The sequence below is a fragment of the Tenebrio molitor genome, chromosome 2 (assembly GCF_963966145.1).
Source record: "Tenebrio molitor chromosome 2, icTenMoli1.1, whole genome shotgun sequence".
NCBI lineage: Eukaryota > Metazoa > Arthropoda > Insecta > Coleoptera > Tenebrionidae > Tenebrio > Tenebrio molitor.
Genome location: NC_091047.1, coordinates 31,394,159 through 31,419,874, shown reverse-complemented (window position 1 = coordinate 31,419,874; position 25,716 = coordinate 31,394,159). Strand labels below are relative to the sequence as shown.

The 25,716-nt window shown below is 36.4% G+C and overlaps 3 protein-coding genes and 3 long non-coding RNA genes across 9 annotated transcripts; 3 read left to right on the top strand and 3 right to left on the bottom strand.

The window, feature by feature from the left end:
- The first annotated feature begins 662 nt into the window (after positions 1–662).
- LOC138124418 (phosphoenolpyruvate carboxykinase [GTP]-like) lies at positions 663–17,937 on the top strand. 2 transcript variants are annotated; one of them, XM_069039454.1, is made up of 6 exons: positions 663–817; positions 953–994; positions 15,446–15,709; positions 15,767–16,210; positions 16,259–16,391; positions 16,706–17,937. In XM_069039454.1, the coding sequence occupies exons 2-6, from the start codon at positions 966–968 to the stop codon at positions 17,780–17,782; spliced, it is 1,947 nt and encodes a 648-aa protein (XP_068895555.1). In that variant the 5' UTR covers positions 663–817; positions 953–965; the 3' UTR covers positions 17,783–17,937. The 2 variants fall into 2 exon arrangements, with proteins under 2 accessions (XP_068895555.1, XP_068895554.1); XM_069039453.1 differs by lacking the exons at positions 663–817; positions 953–994 and adding an exon at positions 15,068–15,344.
- LOC138124427 (uncharacterized) lies at positions 738–1,415 on the bottom strand. The gene is made up of 2 exons (XR_011157140.1): positions 1,273–1,415; positions 738–1,088 (listed from the first exon to the last, which is right to left on the bottom strand). It is a non-coding gene; the product is annotated as an uncharacterized lncRNA (long non-coding RNA).
- Positions 4,237–6,571, top strand: LOC138124424 (uncharacterized). Its single transcript, XR_011157137.1, has 2 exons — positions 4,237–6,267; positions 6,321–6,571. It is a non-coding gene; the product is annotated as an uncharacterized lncRNA (long non-coding RNA).
- Positions 17,360–19,543, bottom strand: kappaB-Ras (NFKB inhibitor interacting Ras like 1). The gene is made up of 3 exons (XM_069039462.1): positions 19,387–19,543; positions 19,071–19,337; positions 17,360–18,308 (listed from the first exon to the last, which is right to left on the bottom strand). Exons 1-3 carry the CDS (start codon positions 19,483–19,485, stop codon positions 18,066–18,068), a joined length of 609 nt encoding a protein of 202 aa, XP_068895563.1. The 5' UTR covers positions 19,486–19,543; the 3' UTR covers positions 17,360–18,065.
- A 187-nt stretch (positions 19,544–19,730) lies between these two features.
- Dpm1 (Dolichyl-phosphate mannosyltransferase subunit 1) lies at positions 19,731–20,738 on the top strand. Its single transcript, XM_069039461.1, has 3 exons — positions 19,731–19,936; positions 19,986–20,196; positions 20,254–20,738. Exons 1-3 carry the CDS (start codon positions 19,731–19,733, stop codon positions 20,662–20,664), a joined length of 828 nt encoding a protein of 275 aa, XP_068895562.1. The 3' UTR covers positions 20,665–20,738.
- Positions 20,739–22,936: 2,198 nt separating this feature from the next.
- On the bottom strand, positions 22,937–25,047 carry LOC138124132 (uncharacterized). 3 transcript variants are annotated; one of them, XR_011157019.1, is made up of 4 exons: positions 23,859–25,046; positions 23,454–23,798; positions 23,246–23,393; positions 22,937–23,185 (listed from the first exon to the last, which is right to left on the bottom strand). It is a non-coding gene; the product is annotated as an uncharacterized lncRNA (long non-coding RNA). The 3 variants fall into 3 exon arrangements; XR_011157017.1 differs by having other exon boundaries at positions 23,454–25,047; XR_011157018.1 differs by having other exon boundaries at positions 23,246–23,390; positions 23,454–25,047.
- Positions 25,048–25,716: the final 669 nt, after the last annotated feature.

The following is a 25,716-nucleotide window of genomic DNA, read 5'->3' as shown; positions in this document are numbered from 1 at the left end:
TAGCAAAAGCAGAAGGAAAAATATTTTGCTACATAGTTAACAACACAGTTTTTCTTTCAATATGTATTCGATCCGGACAAGACTAAATATAATCCAACAAAAAATAAACAAATCAATTGAACTGGATCGGTTTAATTAAGCTAAATTTGGCCGCAATCAATCGGTCAACTGACGATTTAATCACCTGGCAAGTGTCAAAGTACTCAAAGTCGAACCAGCGGCATCTGTGTTCGATCACCGCAACTTCTATCATCCGCTTTCGATATCTACCAACTTCCAAACACCGATTGTCTGATTGTCACTTGTACATAACGCTGGCAAATAAATGGACATGTTAGCCTTAAAATTCCACTCTCCCCTATCATAATTAGACCGATTTACGCTGACGCAACAAGTCTAATGTCGCACTTCCCGTTGGAGCCGTGGAAGGGCCCGGCCCACCACTTAACTCGTTTTCACCCGAGCAAATTCCAGTTCCAAGTGGCATCATTAACATTTCTCGAAGGTTAAATAAAAGTTTGGTGAGACGCATACAGGGTGTTGTCGCAAAATCCGAATTTCGTTCCCATTCCTCCGATCTCTTAATCAATCGAAAAAAAACACACACTAACACCCAGGTCATGTCAAGTTTATTATATCAGAGAGAAATAAAAGATAAAAGTCGAGTTGATTGCACGCGACGAAGTGAAATGCCAATTTCTATCATTGTTGTCGTCGAGAAGACCCTACGTAGATAATTATTTTTCTCCGATCGGTCACAGTGAAAGGTTTCCCTGGCGAGACCGTAGCGGAAAACAGTGCAATTTCTTTGATACAAGTAAGTTTCCGTTATCTTATCGGGTCGTGTGGTCAAAATAGTAATAGCGCCGCAATATTGAACTCTGCGATAACTCAAAAAATTCCGCGGGGTGGTCGCCCCAGCTTAGCTGACTGACGCACCTGTCTGTTACAGATAGACGACAACCATGACGGGCATCGTGGTACTGCTTCGCAGGTGAGTGCTATTGAATGATAATGATGTCGCCGCGGTACGACCATTACACAATGGCCGGGTCTAAATTTATTGTTTTCGAACCGGGGACGGAGGTCTGAAACAAAAACCCAGTCAGGACCGGCTCCTCAATTTTGATTGGTCGCTGTTTTTCCAAAAAAATGAATACATCTAGAACACACAGATACGGTAAAAATAAATTATTCTAAAATTAAAACTCGCACGAGCTGATAAGGTTTGGTAATGGTCGATGTTTACACGAATTGCAACACAGTTCTTACCAGTCATATGATCCACACCAGCAATTTTATCACGTTTTGGAATTTTTTTATGTGCATTTTTTAAAGCTGTTAATAACCCGCCGGAATTTTCCGTCAATTTATTTTAATTGAATGATTTTAACATTAGCGTATCGACGCCGGCCAGGTAGATAAATTATTATCGGAGGACAAATAGTTCGCTTTGTGTCACGAATTAGGGAATGTTGCTTGTTTTCTCTTAATTAACCGAACCATCAGCCAGGTTCATGACGATTTGGATTCGAAAATATCAACAAACAGTTGGCGGTTAATTGAAACCGATGAAATGTGTATTGGCAGAAGGCAGAGCATGTATGACAGACGTGTTAATATCTGATAAAAATGTGACAGATTTATGGATCTGATGCAGGAAGCGATATTTGTAAATATTGGCGAAGGTTTTGTGCGACGTTAAAAAACAAAACCAGAATGACAGCTATAAATATGTTCGAAATTAAAACCCTCAACTGGTGCGTATCTTACAGTGTTGATCGCGATAGACAAAAGTCGACTCGTTTATTGTATCATACAATCATAATTCTAAAAACAATAATATGTATCATATAACATACCCTATTTAGGAAAAAACATTTTTTTAGAAAATTAAAATTAGGTATTATTTTCTCTCAACCAGCTGTGATTATTTGTTATTTGAGTGTAAGACTACGTTTTTGCCTTATCCACTCAATATTTGACAATTAATACACCTCCATCTCATTCAGCAATCACAGATCCGGACTCGACTATCAGGGTTTGTTCAATTGGGGCTGTACAAACATGTAAATGATAACACAAGAAGTTGTAACTTTAGTAAAATAATGAAAGTTAAACAATAATTTAAGCAAAAGCTTATCTATACAGGTGTCCCAAAAATGGCGCCCAATTACTTGAGTCGTTAACATATTTGAGTTGAGTTAAATTTCGTTGTGAATTTTTTTTTCCTTTGGCTAGTTTCTAAGTTATACCATGGCCAACTGTATCAAAACGCTAAGCGCTTATTATGGCCGTCCCACTCGATGATTTCTCCGTAAGAAAAATTGTTCTTGACATTTAAAAAAATCGTACGTACAGTAGAGACTTCAAGTGACGATTATTTGAATTAAAAGACAACGGATGACAGAAACGTCTCTTTTTTCTGTAATTGGTTATGTCCTATTCTTGGTTATGTCCATGTTAAATACCGGGTGATCAAAAAGGACTGTTTAAGTTGGCAGTACAATTAAGAAAATTTTATATTTTGGTTATTTATAACACTGCAACCGGGTATGTTTTGTTGGTTTATTTGACAAATATCTGATGTAGGTATAGCATTAACAACGACAAGCCATCAACAACCGAAAGTTACTCCTGTTATACGATTTAAAATACAATTCAGTGTTACCAACTTAAACAGTCCTATTTGATCACCCCGTATTTATAAATTAACTGCAAGTGTTAATTGCATGCAGTAACAAAATAATAAAAATAGTAAAAGTGTAGAATAAGAAACATATAATAGGTGAGGTGTTGTGTCAATAGCTTAAAAACCATAAAAAAAAAGAAACTTCAATTGCTTCAAAATATCAGACATAACCTCAAATTGTTTTAATTCGAATTTAGTATTTTTCTGAATACATTGTGTTGTTGGATAATGTGACTCGTTTCAGCATTAGAATAAGTGAGCACATCAAAAAGATTGTCATCTATGAAAAAAATTCAACAGGATGAGATCCTAAATTTGTAATAAAAGCTTTAAAAATGTATCGACACGTTTATTTACCTTTAAATGTACACTTTTCTATGAAAATAAAAAGATTTTTCAGTATTAAAATGGTGTTTGGAAATAGCGACCTACGGTTATAACGACCGAATTTCACCGGTCCCTTCCACATCGTTATAAACGATATACACTATATATGGTTTGGATAATACCAAATCTAAAACCATTGGTGAAAGACCTCGCACAGCCAACAAAATGCTCTGCTATGTTATCCACGGGTTATCAACTAGATACACAATTGCTGGAGGGGTTTCATTGTTCTTTAGCTTGTTACTGACAATCATGCATCAAATGTACCTTAATTTAAAAAAAATTGCAGCGGAACGTTAAAAAATCATATTGACCTTTTTTTCCACTATTTCTAAGTTTTGATTAGGTAGGTGCGTTCGGATACTACCTCGGAGATGCAAGCACAAATTTAATAGACTTGAACAGCTGATTGGAGATCAATCTGAAATAAACGAACGAAAATAGGGTAGATAATTGTTCACTTTAGCTCCCGGCCGAATTTTCGCGTTTTTTCTGGCCAGATACCTTTAGGGCGTCCTCCTACATCGTTTCCCACCACTCAAACCTTGTGCAAATGCCCTTGTTTTTCTCTCTTGTTCCACATACTACATAAACATAACCAGATAGTAACCCTACTATTGTGACAGGCGCCAAAATCTCAATCTCCTCGGTCGAAATACTCCTAGCAAATCGATTTAGATTTACATCAATTTGCTCATTTTACAATAACCGAACGATTTTGACGTAAATTAGCATAAAAATGATATAAACGAACGCGGCTACTGTCAATACTGTCATTGTGACGAATTTCGTTTTCAAATCAGTTCCTAATGTTAATTTAGGGGGCGCCACTGTACGTACGCTCCAGGGCCTACTCGACGGGAACACTTTTTCAAACCAAGTGGGACGGCCATAATAAGCGCCTAGCGTTTTGATACAGTTGGCCATGGTTATACGCAGTATAAAGTAAGCAAATGTGGCAACATCGGTTGGTATGCGCAATCAACTAAGAGCCCGATTTCAAGTCAGGGTGACAAATATGTGGTGCAGCGCAAATGTGTAGCTATCTTTGTCCTACACATTAATTACTAATATGCGTCATCTTTTTCAAACTTGCAATTTTGTGCCGTTACCATGACAATACAAGTTGCAACTCAACTTGAAATCGGCCTCTAAACCAATTCTCCTTTGAAGTCAGTGTTGCCGCTGTTATTTTAGCGTATTTTGGTAGGTCATTACTCTAAAAAGAAGGACTTCTGTGTTGTTCCACTACCCAAAGGGGTCTTGGAAAAATGAAAACAGTAAAGTAATTTATAATTCACTTGTAAAATTTGTTAATAAAGGAGATACATAGTGTTATAATGTAATTTATGGCTATCGGACTTTCACCATCCCTGTCCCTTTTGCAGGTAGACTTAGCTTAAATATAAAAGCGGGACCAGGGGTAGCGAATGGTCACTCCGTCACTCCTTTTACTCTCGTTACTACTACTACTACCACAACGGTCAGAGAGTTGACTTGTATTGTTGAATGGTTGATGTTAGTGTTTAAATAAATACGATCAAAACGGCAACCCTCTTGTTTTATTGAGGACACTAGTAGCCACACGTAATTTTTTTAATAACAAGTAATAGCGAACGCCGTAAATTTGGGCTATTACAACAATAGGTACATCTCTTTGAAATCAGCATATTTAAGAGCAAGTTGTACAAAATCTATTGTTCCGATCAAACTTTGTATTGGGATTTATCTTACTAGACTTCTATTCTTTAAGACCCTTAGGAGATTGGGCGCCATTTTTGAGACAGCCTATATATTAATACGTGAAAGTAAAAATTTGTACCTCTTTTTAAGAAAATTGCCCGCACGGAAGAGTGTGAGATTTGGCATAGTTAAAGTTCATATAAGAAGGAGTGTAGAAAGATAAAAATGTATGTATAATATACAGGGTGTCCCCACAAATAAGAGTTCATAGCTCTCTTATTTATCGGAGGATTTTAATTATCTACACACCAAATTAAATGGTTGTGAATAGGCTGAAAAATGGCTTACTAAATTCAAGTAAAGCCCCAAGGGCTTCAAGGTTAAACTGTCAAAAAAAAAATTCAAATATGAACACAAACTTTTATTGCTAATTCTGATAGAGATTTTTATTGTGAAAACAACAATGTATAACATGTATAACCTCAAATAAGAAAAAATTTAAAAAAAATAACACTACACTTTGAAACAAAAATCTAATGATAATCAAGACGGTAAACCATAATGACAATAAAGTATGGATTACATTTCTTTTATTTTAACATCTGACAGAAAGTGACGGCTAAAATTTTTTGGCCGCCATAGTACCAAGCCAGAAGCTATCAAAATTCATTGCGTTACATTGTAATACCCAAATTAAGTTAGCTGGAAAAACAAATGACAAATATATAACAACATAATGAGATTGCGCAGAGCGCAGTTTAAATCAATTAAAAATCATCCACTCCGCATTCGTCCCAAATTCACTCCGCATTTACGGTTGGCTTCAAAAAAAAAAACGGGAACTGTCAGAAAAAGTTCTGTCAGATTTTATTAAATTTTTATAGTCTGAAACGGCCTTTTAGAATTTAGGTTAAAAAACTGCGCTAATGTCAGAAGTTTTGAATCATTAATAGTTATTTACACTACGAGAGAGGAAGGTAAAGCTTTTTTTTGTACACGCGAATTGCATGTTCGGCCACGACGCGCAGCAATTCAAGTGAACAAAAGCGGCCTTACTCTCGAGTGCTGTATTTGGTTTTGTTTGAAACCTTAAATACCTCCTTGGAAAATAAGTCTGTAACTTTACATTCAAAATCTTAAATAAAATCAAAATAAAATAAATAAATCACATTTTCGGAGAGATCTGTAATAAACAAAGTTTTATAAAGTCAATAAAGTGTTTGTGTACACGTTGTGAAAATGAATGTTGAAGAATTCTATGTTCCTGAAGATGTCCTGGCCGAGGCAAGTGCCGCGAAGTACCAAATGGTGCCTACGAAATCAAAATTACGATACCAGAAAGAATTGGAAATATTTACACAATGGCAGACCGAGAAACGGATGAAGGGAAAAGACGAACATCTGATGGCATATTTTAAAAATACGAGTATACTCGTAGAAGCGCGGTCGTGATATTCAATGTTGAAGAGTACACTGTTTGTATTTCAAAACGTTGACATCTCCAGGTAAGAGGTTTTTTAATAAGCTATTAGTCGTTTTAATATAATAAATGGTACAGGTTCAGCAGTCTCACCTACTTTTTGAAAACAAAATGTAGAAATTGTCAGCCGAAAAAAGCTGCACTTTTTCAAGAAACGATGTCTGCAAGTTTTTACTGGAAGCAGCGGACCAAGAGTGGATCCTTCAGAAAGTTGTACTGATGATGGGCATATTCTGTGGCTGTCGTTGTGATGAATTATGTAAAATGATGAATTGTTAGTTATTATTGGTATGTAATTATTTTCAATATACAAATTCTTTTTCATAAAATCGAATTTCAATTATGCGTGAGCGAAAGAGAATGAGCGAAAGTGAAACCTTCACCGACTGGTAACTATGGATGCAGACCTAATTTCTAGGGAGGTATCGAACAAATTCATTTTCAAACTATTTTAAGTTCAACGGACATTTTACTTTTTTGTTGCAATAAAAAATATACAGTGAATTTTTTTTATCGGTGAACCATAGGGATTTACATAGTGTAAACTTTATTTCGTGTTAATGCGTTAATGGTGTTTCTACTGCTAATTTCAAAATGATTTTTCGTGCACTGGTAGCTTACTTAATTTTCAACAGTTTTTTTCCAAGAAACACACATATAATGGCCCCAAAAGGTGAATTTATGGGCAGCAATTTTGCGAGTCCATACTACTGGACCATTGTTATTTATTATAATATTAATCATTTTATTAATTTTATTATTCGACCATTTTCGAGACCTATTATGTTACTGTTTAGCGGCTTTTAGCAAACAATTTGAGCATTTAAAACAGCAAAATATTTGTCCACCTCTTTAGTTTAAAATTTACAATGTAGGTTCTAAATGTTTCATTAAATAATAGTATATTAAGTATAAAGAACGGTAATGACGATGTACCGATCGAAGACAATTGTTTGGAGGAGGAGCGCAGCGACGACTCCAATATTGTCTAAGGGTACGTTTATGTTGGAACTGTGATGGGCGATAAGAGCGAAGTACCATTGTTTTCAAATGGCAGTTCGCTCTTATCGCCGCTCTTATCGCTCATCGCAGCTCCAACATAATCGTACCTTAAGATCGGTGCATTCAAGTGCATTGTCATTAACGTTCGTGATGCTTATGAGATTTTTTGCGCGATTGAATATTTATTACAAAACATTCATATCTAAAATAGGCCCAATGCGATACGTGCTTATACCCTTCACATCGTGTTGCCGTAATCTCGATTTTTGTACTGCGTTTCTAAGGCAATCTGCAAACAATTACCGCCATTGCAGTTTTTGTGCGCAAATATCGCCAGTCTTGTTGAAAAACAAGGAGTAAAATGAGTGATATTAGCGATTCTGAAAACGAAGTGGATGTTGTAGAAGAAACTTGGAATGTGGGGTGCGTTCAGCTCTGAGTGGCAAGGAAGGCCGACTACAAGAGCCGTATGAGTTTCCGGAAAGTGCTAATATCTTGTCTTCAACTTCTGTCTACATAAATTTAAAAAATTTGAAACCAGCTACCTCAGTGTGTAATCAAGAAGACAAGGAAAATTCTGGGTATGAAAATTTTCACAATACATGCTAATGTCGCGGCAAGTCCGCTAATGTTATTTCTTCCAGCGCAGCGCCAAGGAAGACCGACTACCGCTGTATAACTTTCCAGAAAGTGACCCAACTTCTTGTCTTCAACTTCTGTCTACATAAAATTTATTATAATAATTGATTAATTTTGAATAAATTTACTTACCGTTCTAGAACACCAAAAATTACTTACCGTCGAGGTTATCGTTGCAACAAGTATAAACATAGCTTACCGTCTTGGAAACAGACGTGGTAAACAAGCAAATAGAGTATAATCGCACAAAAAAGTGTTTTTCTAGGTGCGTTTTTTATATTTCGAATTGGGAAATTAATAGGGGTTAAAATGTTTGCTTTTCAGTTTTAGAGCTTCCTAATTTATTTCAATGTCAGTGGACACAGCCTACTAATTTTAATGAAATTTAAAAAGATTTAAAATTATTAAATTATTAACGTAATGTACTAATATTTAAAAAAAATTATTAGAACTTGTGAAAAATTAAGTAATCTAAAAATGTCCGAAAAATAATTTTTTTCTACAACCGTCAAAAAAACGTGACATTTATGTTTCGTTATCAAGTCGCAAAGTCATTTTTGACAAATATTTTAGCATCCAAGGAAAATTTTACAAAAATTCAAAAATTTTAAAATGCGGTTGTAGAAAAAATAGTGTTTGTATTTCGTGCGATAGATGATTGTTTTGTTGGCGCATTCGAATGAGTTTGAAGTCTCGACCAAAAACTCATTCTCATGCCCCAACAAAAAACAATCATTTGGCGCACTTAATACAAAAATAACTATTGAAACTAGCAGTAGAAAAACCACTAACAGGAAATAAAGTTTACACCATGTAAATCCGTATGGTTCATCGATAAAAAAATTCACTGTATAAAAAAATACAAAGCACGTATTCTTTATTTCATTTTTCATTTTTTGTTATATAATTTGAAAAAGATAGGCAAATTAACTGTGTAGCCTTGGCGAAACCTGGCCAGTATAGCAATAAAAAACTTAAGGGAATGTCAAAAAACGCGTTATTGTTTTTTAAATATGGCTTAACCTCATTTTTCCTATCGTTCGTATTTTTCAAATAACTCGAAAATTAATGCATAATGACGTATTTGTACACGCTCGTAGCTGAAGTAATAGATGAAAATTCAAAAAAATTATATGCGATGATTATAGAAGTATAGGTACCCTTTGACAAAAAAAAAAAAAACGTCAATAACGTTGAAATTTAAAAATTTAATGAATAACGGTCGAATTTCGACCACTGGGCGACCTCTAGTTCAAATAAAAGTGCCCGACTGATTCCGCAGTCAGGGTAGAGTGTTCCTTTGTTTTCCCCGTTGCGTGCGCTCCCCTTACTCGACCTGATTCGTTCCGGGTCTCGGCTAATCGTTCACCCCCTTGAGTCCAAGCTAACACGGGTTTCTTCCCCCCCCTAACCCAATCATAACTACAACCACGGAGGGTGTCGTCTTCAAAGCGCTACATTTCGATGTTGCGATGTATGTCCTGGTAGCACCTGTAACAGCCCCCATGTGCAGTTTAGAATGCACAGTCCCCGCAGAAGAAAACGGGAAGACCACCAACGCCGCGGCAGCCCACGTCCCACGTCCATGCCCTCTCAGTGTCTGGGAACCGGGAAAACCTTACAAACTTTTTACCAAGCAACCGTATGATCTGTGCATTTGGTTGCCACCACCGGCCACCCCGAAGGACGTCTCTCGATCAACGGCAATTCCCGACGTGTCATGGCGCAAATGTGTCCCACCCGAACAGAGTTCGGTTCTGAGGAATATACCATGGTATCTGCCCGAAGTTTTAGACATTGATGGCACTAATTTCATAGCCCAGGTTGCCCAAATCTGCTATTCCCCAGTTACCTATACACCCAGTAACTTTATCTCGATCACCGGCTATCACAAGCCTGATTCAGTGTACCACTTCCGGGGCCACAAATTATTCACCTGGCCTTCACTTTCGTGCATCTCGAACAGCTCCGTTCGATTCCAGCTCCAAGTGTCACTGTCTTGCCTGTTTTAAAAATCATCCCCGAATCAAGGACCCTTAATTAATGAGCCACATGTTTGGGTGAAGGAGGTAGTTTTGCTGTTGCGTTTTAAAATTTGCTTACATGATAATTAAAGAATTAAACTTGTTCGATATATGTATTCAAATTATTATTCAAGTCAAAAAAAAGTCTCTTATGCCCGGTTTCTGGAACGGCCCAATAACTTACTGACCGGTTAAATCAAGCGTTGCTATAGAAACGGTAGAAAGTAACCAATCACATTACAGGATTTTTGTATTTATCGGAGAGTTAACTAACTGGCCCGATAAAATTGTTTATTTTTCACTTTAGTATAATTGCATGGATAACTCCTAGGATACGAAATACGTAAACATGTCCATAACAACCAGGGCATAATACAGGGCGTAATAAGAATAAGCGGGCGTAATGAATTCATAACGCTCTCATCAATTCATAATTGCAAAGATGCCAATTTTTTTTTTTAAGAACACGTAGTGAAAAATAAAATCTTGTATGCACCACGGCGTCACCGAATGATTACGCCCATCGAACGATATCCATCTCTCGGGCTAAAGCCCTCGAGTTGGATTCATCGTTCTCCGGGCGTAATCATCGTTGTAACGCCCTTGGTGCATAAATAGCTATTCCAGAAACCGGGCCTTAGTCTCTTACATTACATTTCTATAAATTTATCGAATCCACTCAGCGTTGCAACATTTCATTGCAGTTATCATGTTTTATTGTAATATTACCTAACGTGCTTTCTCTTCAATAATTTATGGTCATATGATTACTATCGTAACAAACATCGACGATATCTTAAATAACAATTTCAAAATGTGTTCTAAATTCAACTAAATTGAACTTATCAATTAATAATAAGCCTTATTGTATTCAAATCATCTGCTATTTTTCGTAGAATTATCTTCATATTCTTGTTATAGCGCTGATAACTGTTCAATAATTTGATAAAACCCTGAAACAGTATCAGTTGTTTTTAATCAATATCTATTAACAAGACGTCACGAAGTATCACAGCAATAAAAAAAAAAAACAGATAATGAGTATGTAGCTACTTTACCTTTGAAACCAAAAAGAGGATGTGAATTCTAGACAAAAGTGATTTGTCTGTTATACAGCATGTAACAGAAATAAGTAGATACATTAATTTTAACTAGTAATAAAACTCATCAAGAGCAACAACTTTTCTAATTTTTTTTTTTTGTAAATGTTTTCGGTAATCATGATGACAATAAAGTAGGTACGGATTACAATTTTTTTTAAATGACACAATGACGGCTAAATTTTTTTGGCCGGCGTGGTACCTGATGTCAGGATGTCATTGTCATTGTCAGTGGCAGATAATTGAAATAATTCGATTTCAATCGAAGTAAAAGTGTACTTAAGGCCCCCTCAATGAAGTACATATTATTATTTATTTTCAAGGTTTATTGTAGGTTCTCTAAGGGCCGGTTTCACCAACGGCAGTTAAAGTTAACTGTAGGTTAAAATGCTTCGTTACCGTAGTTACCTATTGTTACAACAATGTTTTCGTATATTTTAACCTACAGTTAACTTTAACTGGAGTTGGTGAAACTGGCCCTAAGTGCGGTATAATCAAAATTGGTTTGTAAATTCTTACCTGATAACTTAATATGGGTAGGTAAACATGGAAACAAATATCAAGTAAATTTACACAGCCAAAAAATTGCAAAAATCTCTCCCAACACTTGTATGCTTTTTCCGTGAACAGAAATGTACATTTACAAAAATTGACGAGTAAGGCTACATAATTTATCCTTAATGTCATTTCGGTCACCTCATGATATCAGTTCCAGTAACTAATTTTTGAGTCGCGCCAACTGTTACATAAAAGTCCACTCATACCAAACCTTTGAACGATGAAATGTTTTTACGCCTTTCTTTAATTAATCGATATGTCATCCATTTCTTATCAACTTGTAATGTAATTAACACGAAGAATTTGTACGGTTTAGAGAACTGCGGAGTAATAATGACCATTAAAATTCTTTGACAAATGTCAGAATAACAAAAGCATTACAGTAAAATTTAAATGAATACCGAGCTGATGAATGTTTCATATTCAATATGTTGATTTAGAATTATTTTTGAAAAAGTTAATGCTGCTACGGACATTTTTAAAGATTCGATATCCATCAGAATAAATGTGCACGAAAGCAGAAAAATAAAAGAAAAACCGAAAAACTGCACGAACAATAATACGCCAAGTGAACAGTGTTGTTCATTCAATTTTTAAATCATTTTTAATATTAGAGTTAGAGACCAAGTTATCTCCAGCGAAAATTTTTAAGTGGCAAACAGCTACGTAATTCGTTCGGTTATACAATTACACGTAGCATAATTCTTTCCTGTACGATTTGTATGCCAAAAGGTCCTCACTAATCAATTTCTTCACTTTTCTTGATAATTTTATTATTTTATAAGTATGTAGGTACTTTCAGACCTGGTTTTTAAGTTTCTTACGGGTATTCTACAACCTACAATTAAGTTAAGAACTAGAAAAATTCCATGAGTATTGCAATACTCCTACGGAAATATCAGTCCCACGCACCGTACACGTTCACAAAATTTTCTGCCGAGATTAAATTCTTTGGCTAGTCTTAACCACTAAATGTGCAGATTTGCGTAATATCTTAGTCTGGAACTTGATTTTAGCTCTTAAAAAAAAAGCATAGGAGACACACATGTTATTGACAATAGACATCCCTTATTAACAGGGCTTGAACCACCTTCGCGTTTTACAGAAATCACATAAAAAGTTGAGTAAAATGGAATTATGTATATTCATTCAAAATATTTACCCAGCTGTAATTCAGTTTGAATTAAGTATCTAATTTAAAAAAAATTGCATTCTACTGGTGCCCCAAAACTCACGGAACAACTTAGCAGTACGTTGTTAAATACATAAGGCCGTATCACGACACCCTTATTAAATTTAGTCATGTCTCTAATTACGATGGTGACGCATTCATCTCTTTCTAGCACGTTATAATTGCATAAATCTATATCGTTTTATGTTTATTTTTTCCACTCTCTGCATGGTAAGTACGTTGTTATGACATTGATTTGGTGGATGTAGGTACAACTTTTTTGACCTATCGTTGGTTACTATTAACGACGGGATGTAAGTAACCACTTACCTCCCTCGGAGAAATAAGTGACAAAAATTAAACCAAACAAAACACTAATATGCCTTATGGTAACGTTTCTTCGAGTTCTTTGGCAGGGGGAAGGAACATGAAGCGTTTGCAACCTCAGCAACTTCCATTTCTCCTTCAATTTTGTTCAAATTCATTTTACAAACTTTTGACACAACGCTTTTAATATTGACGTTTTGTAATAAAAATCGTAGCAACCAGCAACAGACATACTAATATTTTATTCAAATATTTAAAATAAATTCATCAAAAAGAAAGTATGCAATTCAAAATAACTTTGAGAGTGGAAAAAATATTAGAAACAATTCGGGAGGTAACTAATTTAACCAGTCTCGGACTCTATTGCTACCCCTCGCTATCACTCGGGAGCAAACCTGTCCTCGACAGGTAAATATTAGTTACCTCCCTTAATGTTTAAATAACTATTAATCACGATTTTAGTTATCGGCAACTTTAATAACGGTGTCGTGATACGGCCCATTGTCATTAAAATATCAGGTAAAATGTTTTAAAAAATCAATCTTCTTTTTTGTAGAAGATATGGACCTACTCGTTACACTAAATATGGCAACATTTAAAAACATTCAATGTATCCCAAATCCCAATAGTCTGCAAATATTTGATTTTTGCTCTATTTGTGTTATTTGAAACAAAACCGACATAAAATCAAGTCTTTGAAAAGCTGGAAATAATGAAGTAAATAATTGCAAACCTGATCACAATGATTTAGAATTATTATAGCATTGGCTAAATACTTAGTAAAAAACAAATAGTCAAAATCTTTTTTAAGTAAAAAACAAATAAACAAAATCTTTTTTAATATTTCAAATAAACGAGATCAAAGCTGCTCCTTTTGAGCTGCCATATCTTCAAATCTGAAAGACATAGAATGTTTTTATTATTTTTCTCATAATTCTCTAACGTAAGTTGACAATGTTGACATTGCCCCACTGAGTTGTTCCGCGAATTTTGGGGCACCCAGTATATTCTAAATATTTTCCATTTCATTTATAACTGATATTTTTAATAATCAGATATAATTGCATCGCATCATTGGAATTAATCATCTCAGATACTTCAATAATTTGTTTCAATTTCACCTGACTTGACAACCGACTATTCCAATCTGTAAACATTCACTCTCCACAAAAACGCTCACAAATTTGTTACCCACAAATTTTTTGCTGTCATTAGAAATCAATGAAAGTTCCATTATCAGCAGCTCAAGGTTACTGTCACGGCCCATTGATCAAAATCCTTTCAAAAAATCGAACCCACACTGCGACCTTCCCCCTGAATCAAAACAATCCCGGGAGCGTCACATTGGCATTTCTCGAAAGTTGCGTCATAACGGAAAGCATCACATCATTTTGAAATCGGACAGTCGAGTTTTTATTGCAAAAGAAACGGTTGTTTATCCGCTAGCGTAGCAACTCGCCAACAACAGGTCCAGTTGCATCAGCTTGGCAAGTAACACACCCGCGGATTTGGCCAATAAGAGAGCGACTTATAATCGAGCCTGTGACCTCGAATTACGTCACAAAGATCGGTTCGGGACGTAGTACAGAATACAGATCGACAGCCGTTGATCGAGATTAAAAGTCGCTTCCGATTATTAAAGAATAAAGTACTGGAGATAAGACTTATTCATCGATTAAAAGTCCAAGATTGTACCGTAGTAGATGAGCATGTGGATAAAAATTGGAATTTCGAGCGGTACCATTGACAAACAAATCTTAATCCTTACAGCTCATATCCTCTTTCGCAGGAAATCGTCACAATTGCTTTGATTAAAAATATCAGTAAAAACATTTGGCAATAGCCAATGTTCCAGCAGATTTTCCATTCCGGCAGATTTTGTCAATTTCGACATGCAAAATAATCTCGGAGATAATAATTATTTTAACGATATAGGTAGGTACTTTGAACCCCCCACCACTATGACATAGGAGGGAGTTCCCAATTGTTGGATATAAGGGTCCGCTGGCAATTTTCCATCATTATTCGCTTCAGTTCTTTGTTTGGTGAATTTATTTCCGTGTTGGTAAAAGAAACCTCAATTCTGGCTAATACGCTGTGCAAATTAGTCGCCAAATATCACAGAACGAATTGTTTTGTGTCGAATTTCGATAAATTCTACTTGAAGTTTATCTTCGGCTACTATTCTATGTACCACAAGAGCTACACTTAATTCTGACTTTCATTTGAAGAACGAGCAACGAGACAAGATGCCTGAATTCATCGAGAAAAAATCCGGGATGTAAGTTTCTTGTCTAGACTGGTTTTGTGGAATTTCTTTGTCTCTGAATTCAGATGCAATGTCGCAGAATGTTAGTCTGTAACAAATACTCTTTTTTGCAGATTCTCAACCGAAGTCGGCCGCTTCGCCAAACAGGCCAGCCACCCCAACGTGGGCCTCTTCAATCACCTGAAGGGGATCAGTGTGATCAATGGCGATCTGAAGAGCCTTTCCCCCAAAGTGCGAGCCTACGTCGAAGAAAACGTCGACTTGTGCAAGCCCGAGAAGATCCACATTTGCGATGGTACCGAACAGGAGAACAACCACTTGCTCAACCTCATGCAGCAGCATGGCACAATCGTACCATTGCCCAAATACCAGAACTGGTAAGTACTCCTTTGTCACTTCCGTGCATCTGTTTCATTTTTGTTTTGTTACTTAAGCTGGTTGGCTCGTACCAATCCCGCTGACACAGCTCGGGTCGAGTCCAAGACCTTCATCTCTACAGAAAAGAGGGCCGAGACTATTCCCACCACCAAAGAAGGCATCAAGGGTACTCTGGGCAATTGGATCTCTCCCCGAGATATGGACGTCGCTATCAAAGACCGTTTCACAGGATGCATGAAAGGCAGGACCATGTACATTGTCCCGTTTTCGATGGGTCCTGTCTCCTCTCCGTTAGCCAAAATCGGAATCCAACTTACCGACTCAGCTTATGTTGTGGTCTCGATGAGGGTCATGACCAGGATGGGACAAGCTGTGTTGAACAAGTTGGCCGATGGGACAGATTTTGTCAAGTGTTTGCACTCTGTTGGGATCCCAGCTAGCGGGTTCGTTGAAATGGCGAGTTGGCCGTGTGATCCAGAACGAACTATCATCCTCCACAGGTAAATACCTACTCAAAAATTTTGTTCTGGTTTAATGGTGATTTCTAGGCCCCAAAACAACGAAATCGTGTCGTACGGGAGCGGGTACGGTGGAAACTCCTTGCTGGGGAAGAAATGTTTCGCTCTCAGAATCGGTTCTACAATTGCCAAACGAGAAGGGTGGCTCGCTGAACACATGCTGGTAAGTTACTATACTATATAGACTTATACAGAGCAAATTCTTTATGTTTCGATATTAGTATTAGTAAGTCGCGAATGGATGGAAGAATATCTCAAAACCGAGAATTTTTTGAAAATGCTTGGCTAACTCTCAATTCGGTTTTTCAAAACTTGTGATATTACCCTTAAAAAACGTGATATTTAACTGTTAAAAATAAGTTAAAATATCAACGGTATTTTGGTACAATGGTATTTTGCTACAATATGAATTTTTGTCCTGCATAGTAATTGATGTGTTCACCATTTTATTTTGTTTTTTCTTTTTTCGAATCTTAGATTCTTGGTGTGACCAACCCCGCTGGTAAAAAACGCTACATCGCGGCAGCTTTCCCCTCGGCTTGCGGCAAGACTAACTTGGCTATGATGACCCCCAGCCTGCCCGACTACAAGATCGAGTGCGTCGGCGACGACATCGCCTGGATGCGCTTCGACAACAACGGCCAACTCCGAGCCATCAACCCCGAGAACGGATTCTTCGGGGTAGCTCCGGGCACCTCCAACTCCAGCAACCCCATTGCCATGAAGACCATCTTCAAGAACACGATCTTCACTAACGTCGCTTCCACCAGTGACGGCGGCGTCTTCTGGGAGGGAATGGAAGACGAGGTCGACGACGGAGTCAAGATCACGGACTGGCGCGGCAAACCGTGGGTCAAGGGAGAGAGCAACACCCCCGCCGCCCACCCCAACTCCCGTTTCTGCACCCCAGCAAAACAGTGTCCCATTATCGATCCGCAATGGGAGGCCCCCGAAGGGGTACCCATCTCGGCTATACTGTTCGGCGGGCGAAGACCGACTGGGGTGCCGCTCGTGTACGAGGCGCGAGATTGGAAACACGGAGTCTTGATCGGGGCGGGAATGAGGAGTGAAGCTACCGCGGCGGCTGAGCACAAAGGAAAAGTCATAATGCACGATCCTTTCGCGATGAGGCCTTTCTTCGGCTACAATTTCGGGGATTACTTAGAACATTGGCTCAGTATGGAAAAGAAGTCGACCAACTTACCGAAAATCTTCCACGTCAACTGGTTCAGAAAAGGCAGCGACGGAAAATTCTTGTGGCCCGGGTTCGGCGAAAATTCCAGAGTGTTGGACTGGATATTGAGGAGATTGGATAACGAAGAGTGTGCTAGAGATACGGCGATCGGGTTAATTCCAAAAGCTGAGTCGCTTAATTTGGAAGGGTTGGAAGGTAAGGTCAATGTCGAGGAGCTGTTCAACCTGCCAAAGACCTTCTGGATGGAGGAAGCTTATGCCATTGAAAAATATTTTAATGAGCAAGTTGGAATGGATCTGCCATTGATCATTGACCAAGAACTCAAAAAGCTCAAGAAGAGGGTCAACGACATGGATTAGTTTTATTAAATCTCATACTTAAAATATTTTTTTTTTAGAATTAGATTTACTTTTTGTATTAAAAATAATTTATAATGCTGTTTTTAAAATATTTTTACAAAACTATGTAAATTAAACTATGTATAAGTAATAAATAAAAACAAATTTAAAAAAAATCTCATTTAAACCATTTCCAAATCAATTCAACACAACAATATACTCAGTTTCCCAACTACTGCAAGAGAGTGAATTCTTTTTGAGAATGTTATCAATGTGTGGAGTATTTAAATGAAAATGTATTGAACTAACTTTGATCTTTCACCTTCCTACCCATTGAAAGTGGTGTGAAAGTACTTTTACTGGGTGGGGGATTCAACTTACTAGTAACATACACAAAAGCCTCATACAAACTATTTCGTTGCATTGCTGAAGCTGTAAAATGTCTTAACTTTTCTCTATTGCACCAAGCTGTAGCTTTACTCAATGTAGAATCAAATTCTGTGTTTTCAGATTCTTTAAATTTGTTTCCTATTACAATTACTGTAACCTGAAATAAAATCTCAAATAATACAATATATGTAGAAACTAACTGTTACCGCTAATATGCGAAATCTAGTTTTATGCACAATACCCAGAGATTTTAGTTAATATCTCTCGATAATACACACAAACCCCAGAGATTTCAGTACTTATGAACAATATCTTTAAAATTTTAGTTATTATGCGTAAAACACAAAATTCTTCAGTTATCTAAATAACTGAATGTATATGCCTGTTATGCACAACCACTGAAAAATATAGATATTAAGTACTTTATATCCATAATTTTAACTCATGGAAGAGGTTTATTATTTACTAACCCTATAACAATAAAATAATACTCTGCGACGACTGCAAAAATGCAAAACAGAAGTGTCAATAAAACTTGGTAATAATTTATATCCCTAAATATGTATTTGACAGCACAAGAACGCAAAAATACAGTATCTACGTAATATGTAATAAACTGAGGCACTTGGATATCCTGATTATCTAACATTCCAAAGAAATAAAGAACATTTATTTGTTTGAACAAGATGAGCTGTTGTGACATTTTGAACTCAATTATTTCGATAAATAACTGACGAATTTAGTGTTTAATGCATAATAACTAAAAGTTAAAAGATATTATTCATAAGCATTGAAATCTCTGGGGTTTATGCATATTATCTAGAGATATTAGTTAATATGCATATTAACTAAAATCTCTAGGCATTGTACATAAAATCAGATTTCACATACATAAACACAAAATGATCAATAACATTACCTCTTTCTTGTCTTTGTTTTTGTCAATGTCCTTTTTAAGTGAAACTAGTACGTCTAGTGAGTCAGATCTTTCAGTGTTGTATACTAAAATATAACCATCCCCTATAGCTAAATAGTGCCTTGGTAATTGCTGGTTTGTAGTTCCATTAGCTGTAGTTATTTGTAAATATTCTATTCCAGCAGTATCATAGAATCGCACTTTTTCCCGCGTGCCTTTATCAGATTCAATGTTAGCAACATAAATATCTTCAATTGTGGGGTGCAACTCCTGTGAATGTACCAATTTAGTCTGATCCTTAATGAAATTATTGACTTACAGTTTTAGAAGTTATGTTACCGTAAATAACTTGTTCCAAAATTGCAGTTTTTCCTACCCCTTTCATCCCGCAAACTACCACCTTTGATGTTTTACCCATAATACGGCTCTGATTGTTGTTCTGTCAGCGAATTGACAAACAAAACACCGACAAATGTCACAGTCAGCTGACAGCAGTGATGACAGTTGACGTTTACAATACCAATCGTTCGACAAAAAAATATGTAATTATATGAGTCCTGAGACGAATTTTTCAATATTTTCTACATTAAGTGTTTATTCTTTATGCTTTATGAAATTAATTGAGTTCGAATTTGTGTAAATTGGCAAACATTGCAATACTAAATGCAAAATTATATTTTTTCGTTATTGGCTGTCCTGTTCTTAGCTGTCTTGTACTCTAACCTCAACCCATCTTTCGATACCGAAAATTTAATCAAAATGAGTGAAAAGAGTAAACAAGATAAATATTCAATTTTATTACCGACGTACAACGAACTCGAAAATTTGCCGATTATAATATGGCTGATCGTGAAACATATGAAAGAAAGGTGGAACTCCACAATGTTCCGAACTGTTGTAATTACAGTTAATTTTTAGTGGCTACGACTACGAGGTGATTATAATTGACGACGGTAGCCCTGACGGGACGCAAGACGCCGCCAAACAACTTCAGAAAATTTATGGGGAAGATAAAATTATACTGAGACCTCGAGAGAAAAAGTTAGGTCTGGGGACTGCATATATTCATGGCATCAAGCATGCTACTGGCAACTTTATCATCATTATGGATGCAGATTTAAGCCACCATGTAAGAAAAAAATTAATATTTTATCATATGTCAGTTCTGAATATGTGTGTTTTGCAGCCCAAATTTATTCCACAATTTATTGAAAAACAGAAATCAAAAGATTATGATGTTGTGTCCGGGACACGTTATGTGCGGTCAGGTGGTGTGTATGGCTGGGATTTCAAGAGAAAGTTGATATCAAGAGGAGCAAACTTTCTGACACAATTGTTGCTAAGACCTGGCGCTTCTGACCTAACTGGTTCATTTAGATTGTACAAGAAAGATGTTTTGGAGAAACTTATCAAAAGTTGCGTCTCTAAAGGTTACGTTTTCCAAATGGAAATGATCGTGAGGGCGCGTCAGCTCAATTATGATATAGGGGAAGTACCCATTACTTTCGTGGATAGGGTTTATGGTGAATCCAAGTTAGGGGGCTCAGAGATATTTCAGTTTTCCAAGGCCCTTCTGTATTTGTTTGCTACAACATGAATGCATTCTAAAAAATAATTCTTTACTTGTTGCATTTATGTCAAGAATTTGTTAATAAAATATTTTTTTATCGATTAAGAAGTATTTCCAGTGCAAGTTCATCAACAAAGTGAAATCTCGTAAGTTCAAGTTTGCCTTTTTAATCAGGACAAATAGAAGATGTGTGTAGTTGCAATCCACATAGATGTAACGTGAACTAGGGTTTGGTTTCTCAAGTTTCTGATCACTAAGCAGGAAAAATTGTGCTATCTTTATTGCCGACGTTTCGTTAATGTACACTTAACTTACAGGAAAAATATTTTATAAAACAATTATATAGGTATTTAAAATTACTAATAGAAGCAATTATGTCCTAATTAAAATGGATTGAACAAGATTTCCCTTCTGTCTGAAACTCGAAAAGATCCATTTTAAATAGAGATATTCTAGTTTCGCTCCTTTTGTGTTACAAGCCTTCTGGAAATAAAGTTAAATTGTCTATCATCTGGGAGCAAAACTCTCCATACTGTTCAAAACTCGAACATGGAAGTTTCAAAAAATTATTTCGAGGTGAAACTGTTGCCTGAAGCCAAATCCAAGTCAAAAAATGACTAAGAGCGATTTACTTTTCCAATTGGGTCTTTCGACCCAGTTAAATTCAAAAAGAAGAAACGTGAGGTTAGCGTCCCGAAGTTAATTCGGGATTAATCAATTTCGCAAAATTTAAAAAAGGAATGAAAAGAGGAGTTTGGAAAATTTTGAACGGTTTAGTTTAGTCGTTCGAAAGTTATGAGAAGTTGATTGGGCTGACCAACAGACTAATTAGTAGGGGCAGCTGGTAGCGGGAAGTACAAAAACTGCAACACCGCAAATTAACTAGAACATAAAATAAATCTTAATTATGTCTGGTGAAAAGTAATAGTTATTTACATAATTAGTGTGATAATAGTTATTTACACAATTAGTGGGATAAAAGCAATATTACAGGACTCGAGTGTGAAGATTGCAGATGATGAGGGCGAGCCCGAGTTCATCAGTAACACACGAGTTTCCTGTAATATGCTTTAGCCCACGTGTTATGTACAACATTTTATCTACGGCTGCGAATTATTAATTAAAAAAATAAATTTTTGACAAAAACGTCAAATTTGACATTTACAAAAATATATTTTGATAATTGTTAAATGTAAATTTCAATCGTTTTAATTCAAAATCAAAGCAACAGGATTGAAACAATTTGGTCATTTGCTCAATACCAGGACAACCAACTAATTCTGTTTGTAAACAACGCGTTGTTTTTAATTTTTCATAACTGAGAGCCGGGTCGTTTACGTCTTATCGCAGCTCTCAGAAATGAAGTGACTTCGAAAAATGTACATTGGGGTTACCTCGACGTCAAGTGAGAAAAGGAACGGAAACGTGTGTGATCCTGTTTCGAGAACGACCTGGAGTGCAAGAGACGAGCGTCTCTGGAGGTGTCACTGCAATTTGCGTCGTTTTTCCGGTATGACGTGGTCTCTTGTGCGAGCAACCCAAAAGAGAATAGTAGATGATATCATTAAAAGTGGAAGTGAATCTTTTTGTGCCAAGCCCAGAGATTGAAGACCGAAACAAAGCCGATGCCGGCAACTGGGCGAACAAAATGCAAGAACTATGTTATGTATTTACAATAAGTACCTAGCTTTTCTTTTGTATTGTTGTCTTTCAATAAATTTTGTCTGTTTGCTTCTAAATAAAAATGCGTTACGTAATGAAACCAGTGCGGTAATGAACTACCTACATTACGCAACTCAAATTACTGTAAATGAATGTGGTTATAAGGTCTTATCCAAGCAGCCGTAGATAATAGTATATTATGATACGAGTCTTATAAGAAGCATTTTATCGCACGCACGGTTTTAGGCCACGACGAGCTTGCGAGGAGTGCCCTAAAGGAGTAAGTGCGATAAAATGCCTTATAAACGAGATGATACAGTATTTTTTCTACTTTGCCACTTTTTCAATGAAAACAAATAATTTAAAATTTAATTAAATTATAGTTAATAATTTAATTTAATTAAAGGTTTTGCCATTTTTATTACAAATTTAATTTTTTCTATAGCAGACGTTAAAAGTGTGCTTTTATCTATTCAAATCAAAAGGTGAAGTATCATTTTAACCGCAAGGGTAGATAAAGTGCAACGTTAACAATAAGGGTAGATAAAGTAGTTCATTTTATTTATTACCCTAACAACGCTCGTAGGTACTACCGAGATTTTAAAACCTGACACGATTATAGTAATGATTTAAAAAAATGTTTTTTGCGCGATTGTACTCTATTTGGTTGTTTACCACGTCTGTTTCCAAGATGGTAAGCTCTGTTTACTCGTTGCTAACGATAAACTCGATGGTAAGTAATTTTTGGTGTTCTAGAACGGTAAGTAAAGTTTATTCAAAATTAATCGATTATTATAATAATTTTTATGTAGACAGAAGTTGAAGACAAGATGTGGGGGCACTTTCTGGAAACTCATAAAGCTCTTGTAGTCGGCTTTCCTTGGCGCTGCAATGAAATAGCATTAGCAAACTTGCCGCGACATTGGCATTGGCAAAATTTTCATACCCCGCATTTTCCTTGTCTTCTTGATTAGGTACACATTGAGGTTGTTGGTTTCGAAAATAATTCTTCATTGATGTAGACAGAAGTTGAAGACAAGATGTTAGCACTTTCTGGAAACTCACACGGCTATTGTAGTCGGCTTTCCTTGCTGCTGCAATGAAATAGCATTAGCAAATTTGCCGCGACATTGGCATTGTCAAAATTTTCATACCCCGCATTTTCCTTGTCTTCTTGATTACAAATTGAGATCGTTGGTTTAGAAAATTCTTCATTTATGTAGACGGAAGTTGAAGACAAGATGTTAGCACTTTCTGGAAACACACACGGCTCTTGTAGTCGGCCTACCTTGCCGCTGCAATGAAACAATTTTAGTAACAGACTTGCCGCGACATTAGAATTGTCAAAATGTTCATACGCCGGATTTTTCTTTTCTTCTTGATTTCATATTGAGTTCGCTGGTTTCGAAAATTCTTGATTTATGTAGACAGAAGTTGAAGACAAGATGTTAGCACTTTCTGGAAACTCACACGGCTCTTGTGGTCGGCATTCCTTGCCGCTGTAATGAAATAATATTAGCGAACTTGCCGCGACATTAGTATTATCAAAATTTTCATACCCAAATTTTCCTTGTCTTCATAATTACACGTTGAGGTCGTTAGTTTCAAAAATTCTTTATTTGTGACGCACCCCACATTCAAAGTTTCTTCTACAATATCCACTTCGTTTTCGGAATCACTAATATCACTCATTTTACTGCTTGTTTTTCAACACAACTGGCGATATTTGCGCACAAAAACTGCAATGGCGGTAGTTGTTTGCAGATTGCCTTAGAAACGCGATACAAAAATCGACATTGTGGCAACACGATGTGAAGGGCGTCGTATCGCATTGCATTCTAGTTAGGAATGTTTTGTAATAAATATTCAATCGCGCAAAAAATCTCATAAGCATGACGAACGTTAATGACAATGTACGGATCTCAGACAATATTGGAGTCGTCGCAAGCTCCTCCTCCAAACAATTGTCTTCGATCCGTACATTGTCATTACCGTTCTTTATACTTAATATACTATTAATGATAAAATACAAATGCTATAGAAAAAATAGAATATTATACACGACGATAAAATTTAATCATCTCGAGAGTAATTAGCTAAAAAACGCTCTCGAAGATAAAATACGATTTTATCGTCTTGTAAAGTTCATTCACGTTGGATTTTCCTCGTCAAGGTCAAATTATTTAATTTTTTGGCAGTGCGATATTTACTTCAATAATATTTTAGTTGTGTATGTCGCCAATACGGTCTAATAAAGTAACCATGTCATGCGTAGACTGTAGAGGTTAGGTCGAGATAGGCATTTTTCAGTTCTTGGCCACATTTAATTAACGCAATTTTCAAATTAGCTCTTAATAAAACCTTCTTTTTTCTTTCCGCCATGGTAAAATTAACCAGGCATAGGATAGGAATAGAATTTTATGAAAAAATCTGTGACTTTATTCACATGTCAAACTAAGATTCAAAATTAAAGACGTCAAATAGCTCTAGGGTTATTGTTTTCCGGATTGTGCCGCGGTCGTCTGGATTGCTGAAAAAACAGTAGTTCTGGCTAAAACATCCAAATACCATCAAAGATTAATAAGGGAAGCAATCGAGATTAGAAAAAATCCAAATAATTTCAACAGAGACCAAGGGGTTGAGCTTTCTAGCACGTGGAATTCCGTTATTCGACCATGTACACACCCCCCCACTAACTTCAGTCACCGAGCCACGCCTACCACCCCCACCACCAATCCCACGGGGACTACTCCCACCACTAACCATATAAATAGCCCAACACGGAATAGACCAAACCAGTTTATTTACAAGCTCCGAAGAAGATAGTAACGTCAGCTACCCAACAATCCAGACGACCGCGGCACAACCCGGAAAACAATAACCCTATTGACAACGGCCGTGAAAACCTGCATTCGATTATTGTCAAATAGCTCTAACACGATAATGTGGAAATTACTAGGAAAAGAGGTGCAGGTTTGCAACATGACAACAATTTGACAGGGAAAATCCAACGTGAATGAACTTTATAATAAATAACTATTGACACTGTCATCTTTCAAAAACTCCAGTTACCCACATATTTTGAGGATGTTTTTTTTTTAATGAAATCCTACTAAGGTAAAATTAGGGCAAACACACCTTGAAGGTGTAGATCTCTGATTGATCAACTTTAAGTTGTCTTTTCTCGAATATCTTTTAAGCTACATTTTTTTCCTTCAAAATTACACATCTGAATGGGATCTCGCGTATCCTCATTTTTTCTGGGGCGCGAGTTCTGAAAGACCCTGTATATTTGCATCAAATAAAGTTGTATAAACGCAAAATAGGGCAGTTTCGTTTAAATTAAGAAGGACTGTTTGAGTTGGTGATACTGAATTTTATTTTTGAATGGTAGGTACAATTGGAGGTTGTTGACGG

What these genes read in the sequence shown, in the direction of transcription:
- LOC138124418 (XM_069039453.1), top strand. Translation starts at nt 15,313, where the DNA reads ATGCCTGAATTCATCGAGAAAAAATCCGGGAT. An exon ending in ATCGAGAAAAAATCCGGGAT is followed by an intron (nt 15,345 to 15,445) that starts GTAAGTTTCTTG and finishes TCTTTTTTGCAG; the next exon opens with ATTCTCAACCGAAGTCGGCC. An exon ending in CGAACTATCATCCTCCACAG is followed by an intron (nt 16,211 to 16,258) that starts GTAAATACCTAC and finishes GGTGATTTCTAG; the next exon opens with GCCCCAAAACAACGAAATCG.
- kappaB-Ras (XM_069039462.1), bottom strand. Translation starts at nt 19,485, where the DNA reads ATGGGTAAAACATCAAAGGTGGTAGTTTGCGGGATGAAAGGGGTAGGA. An exon ending in GTAACATAACTTCTAAAACT is followed by an intron (nt 19,338 to 19,386) that starts GTAAGTCAATAA and finishes GTACATTCACAG; the next exon opens with GAGTTGCACCCCACAATTGA. An exon ending in AAAACAAAGACAAGAAAGAG is followed by an intron (nt 18,309 to 19,070) that starts GTAATGTTATTG and finishes ATTTTATTTCAG; the next exon opens with GTTACAGTAATTGTAATAGG.
- Dpm1 (XM_069039461.1), top strand. Translation starts at nt 19,731, where the DNA reads ATGCAAAATTATATTTTTTCGTTATTGGCTGTCCTGTTCTTAGCTGTC. An exon ending in GTGAAACATATGAAAGAAAG is followed by an intron (nt 19,937 to 19,985) that starts GTGGAACTCCAC and finishes GTTAATTTTTAG; the next exon opens with TGGCTACGACTACGAGGTGA. An exon ending in ATGCAGATTTAAGCCACCAT is followed by an intron (nt 20,197 to 20,253) that starts GTAAGAAAAAAA and finishes TGTGTTTTGCAG; the next exon opens with CCCAAATTTATTCCACAATT.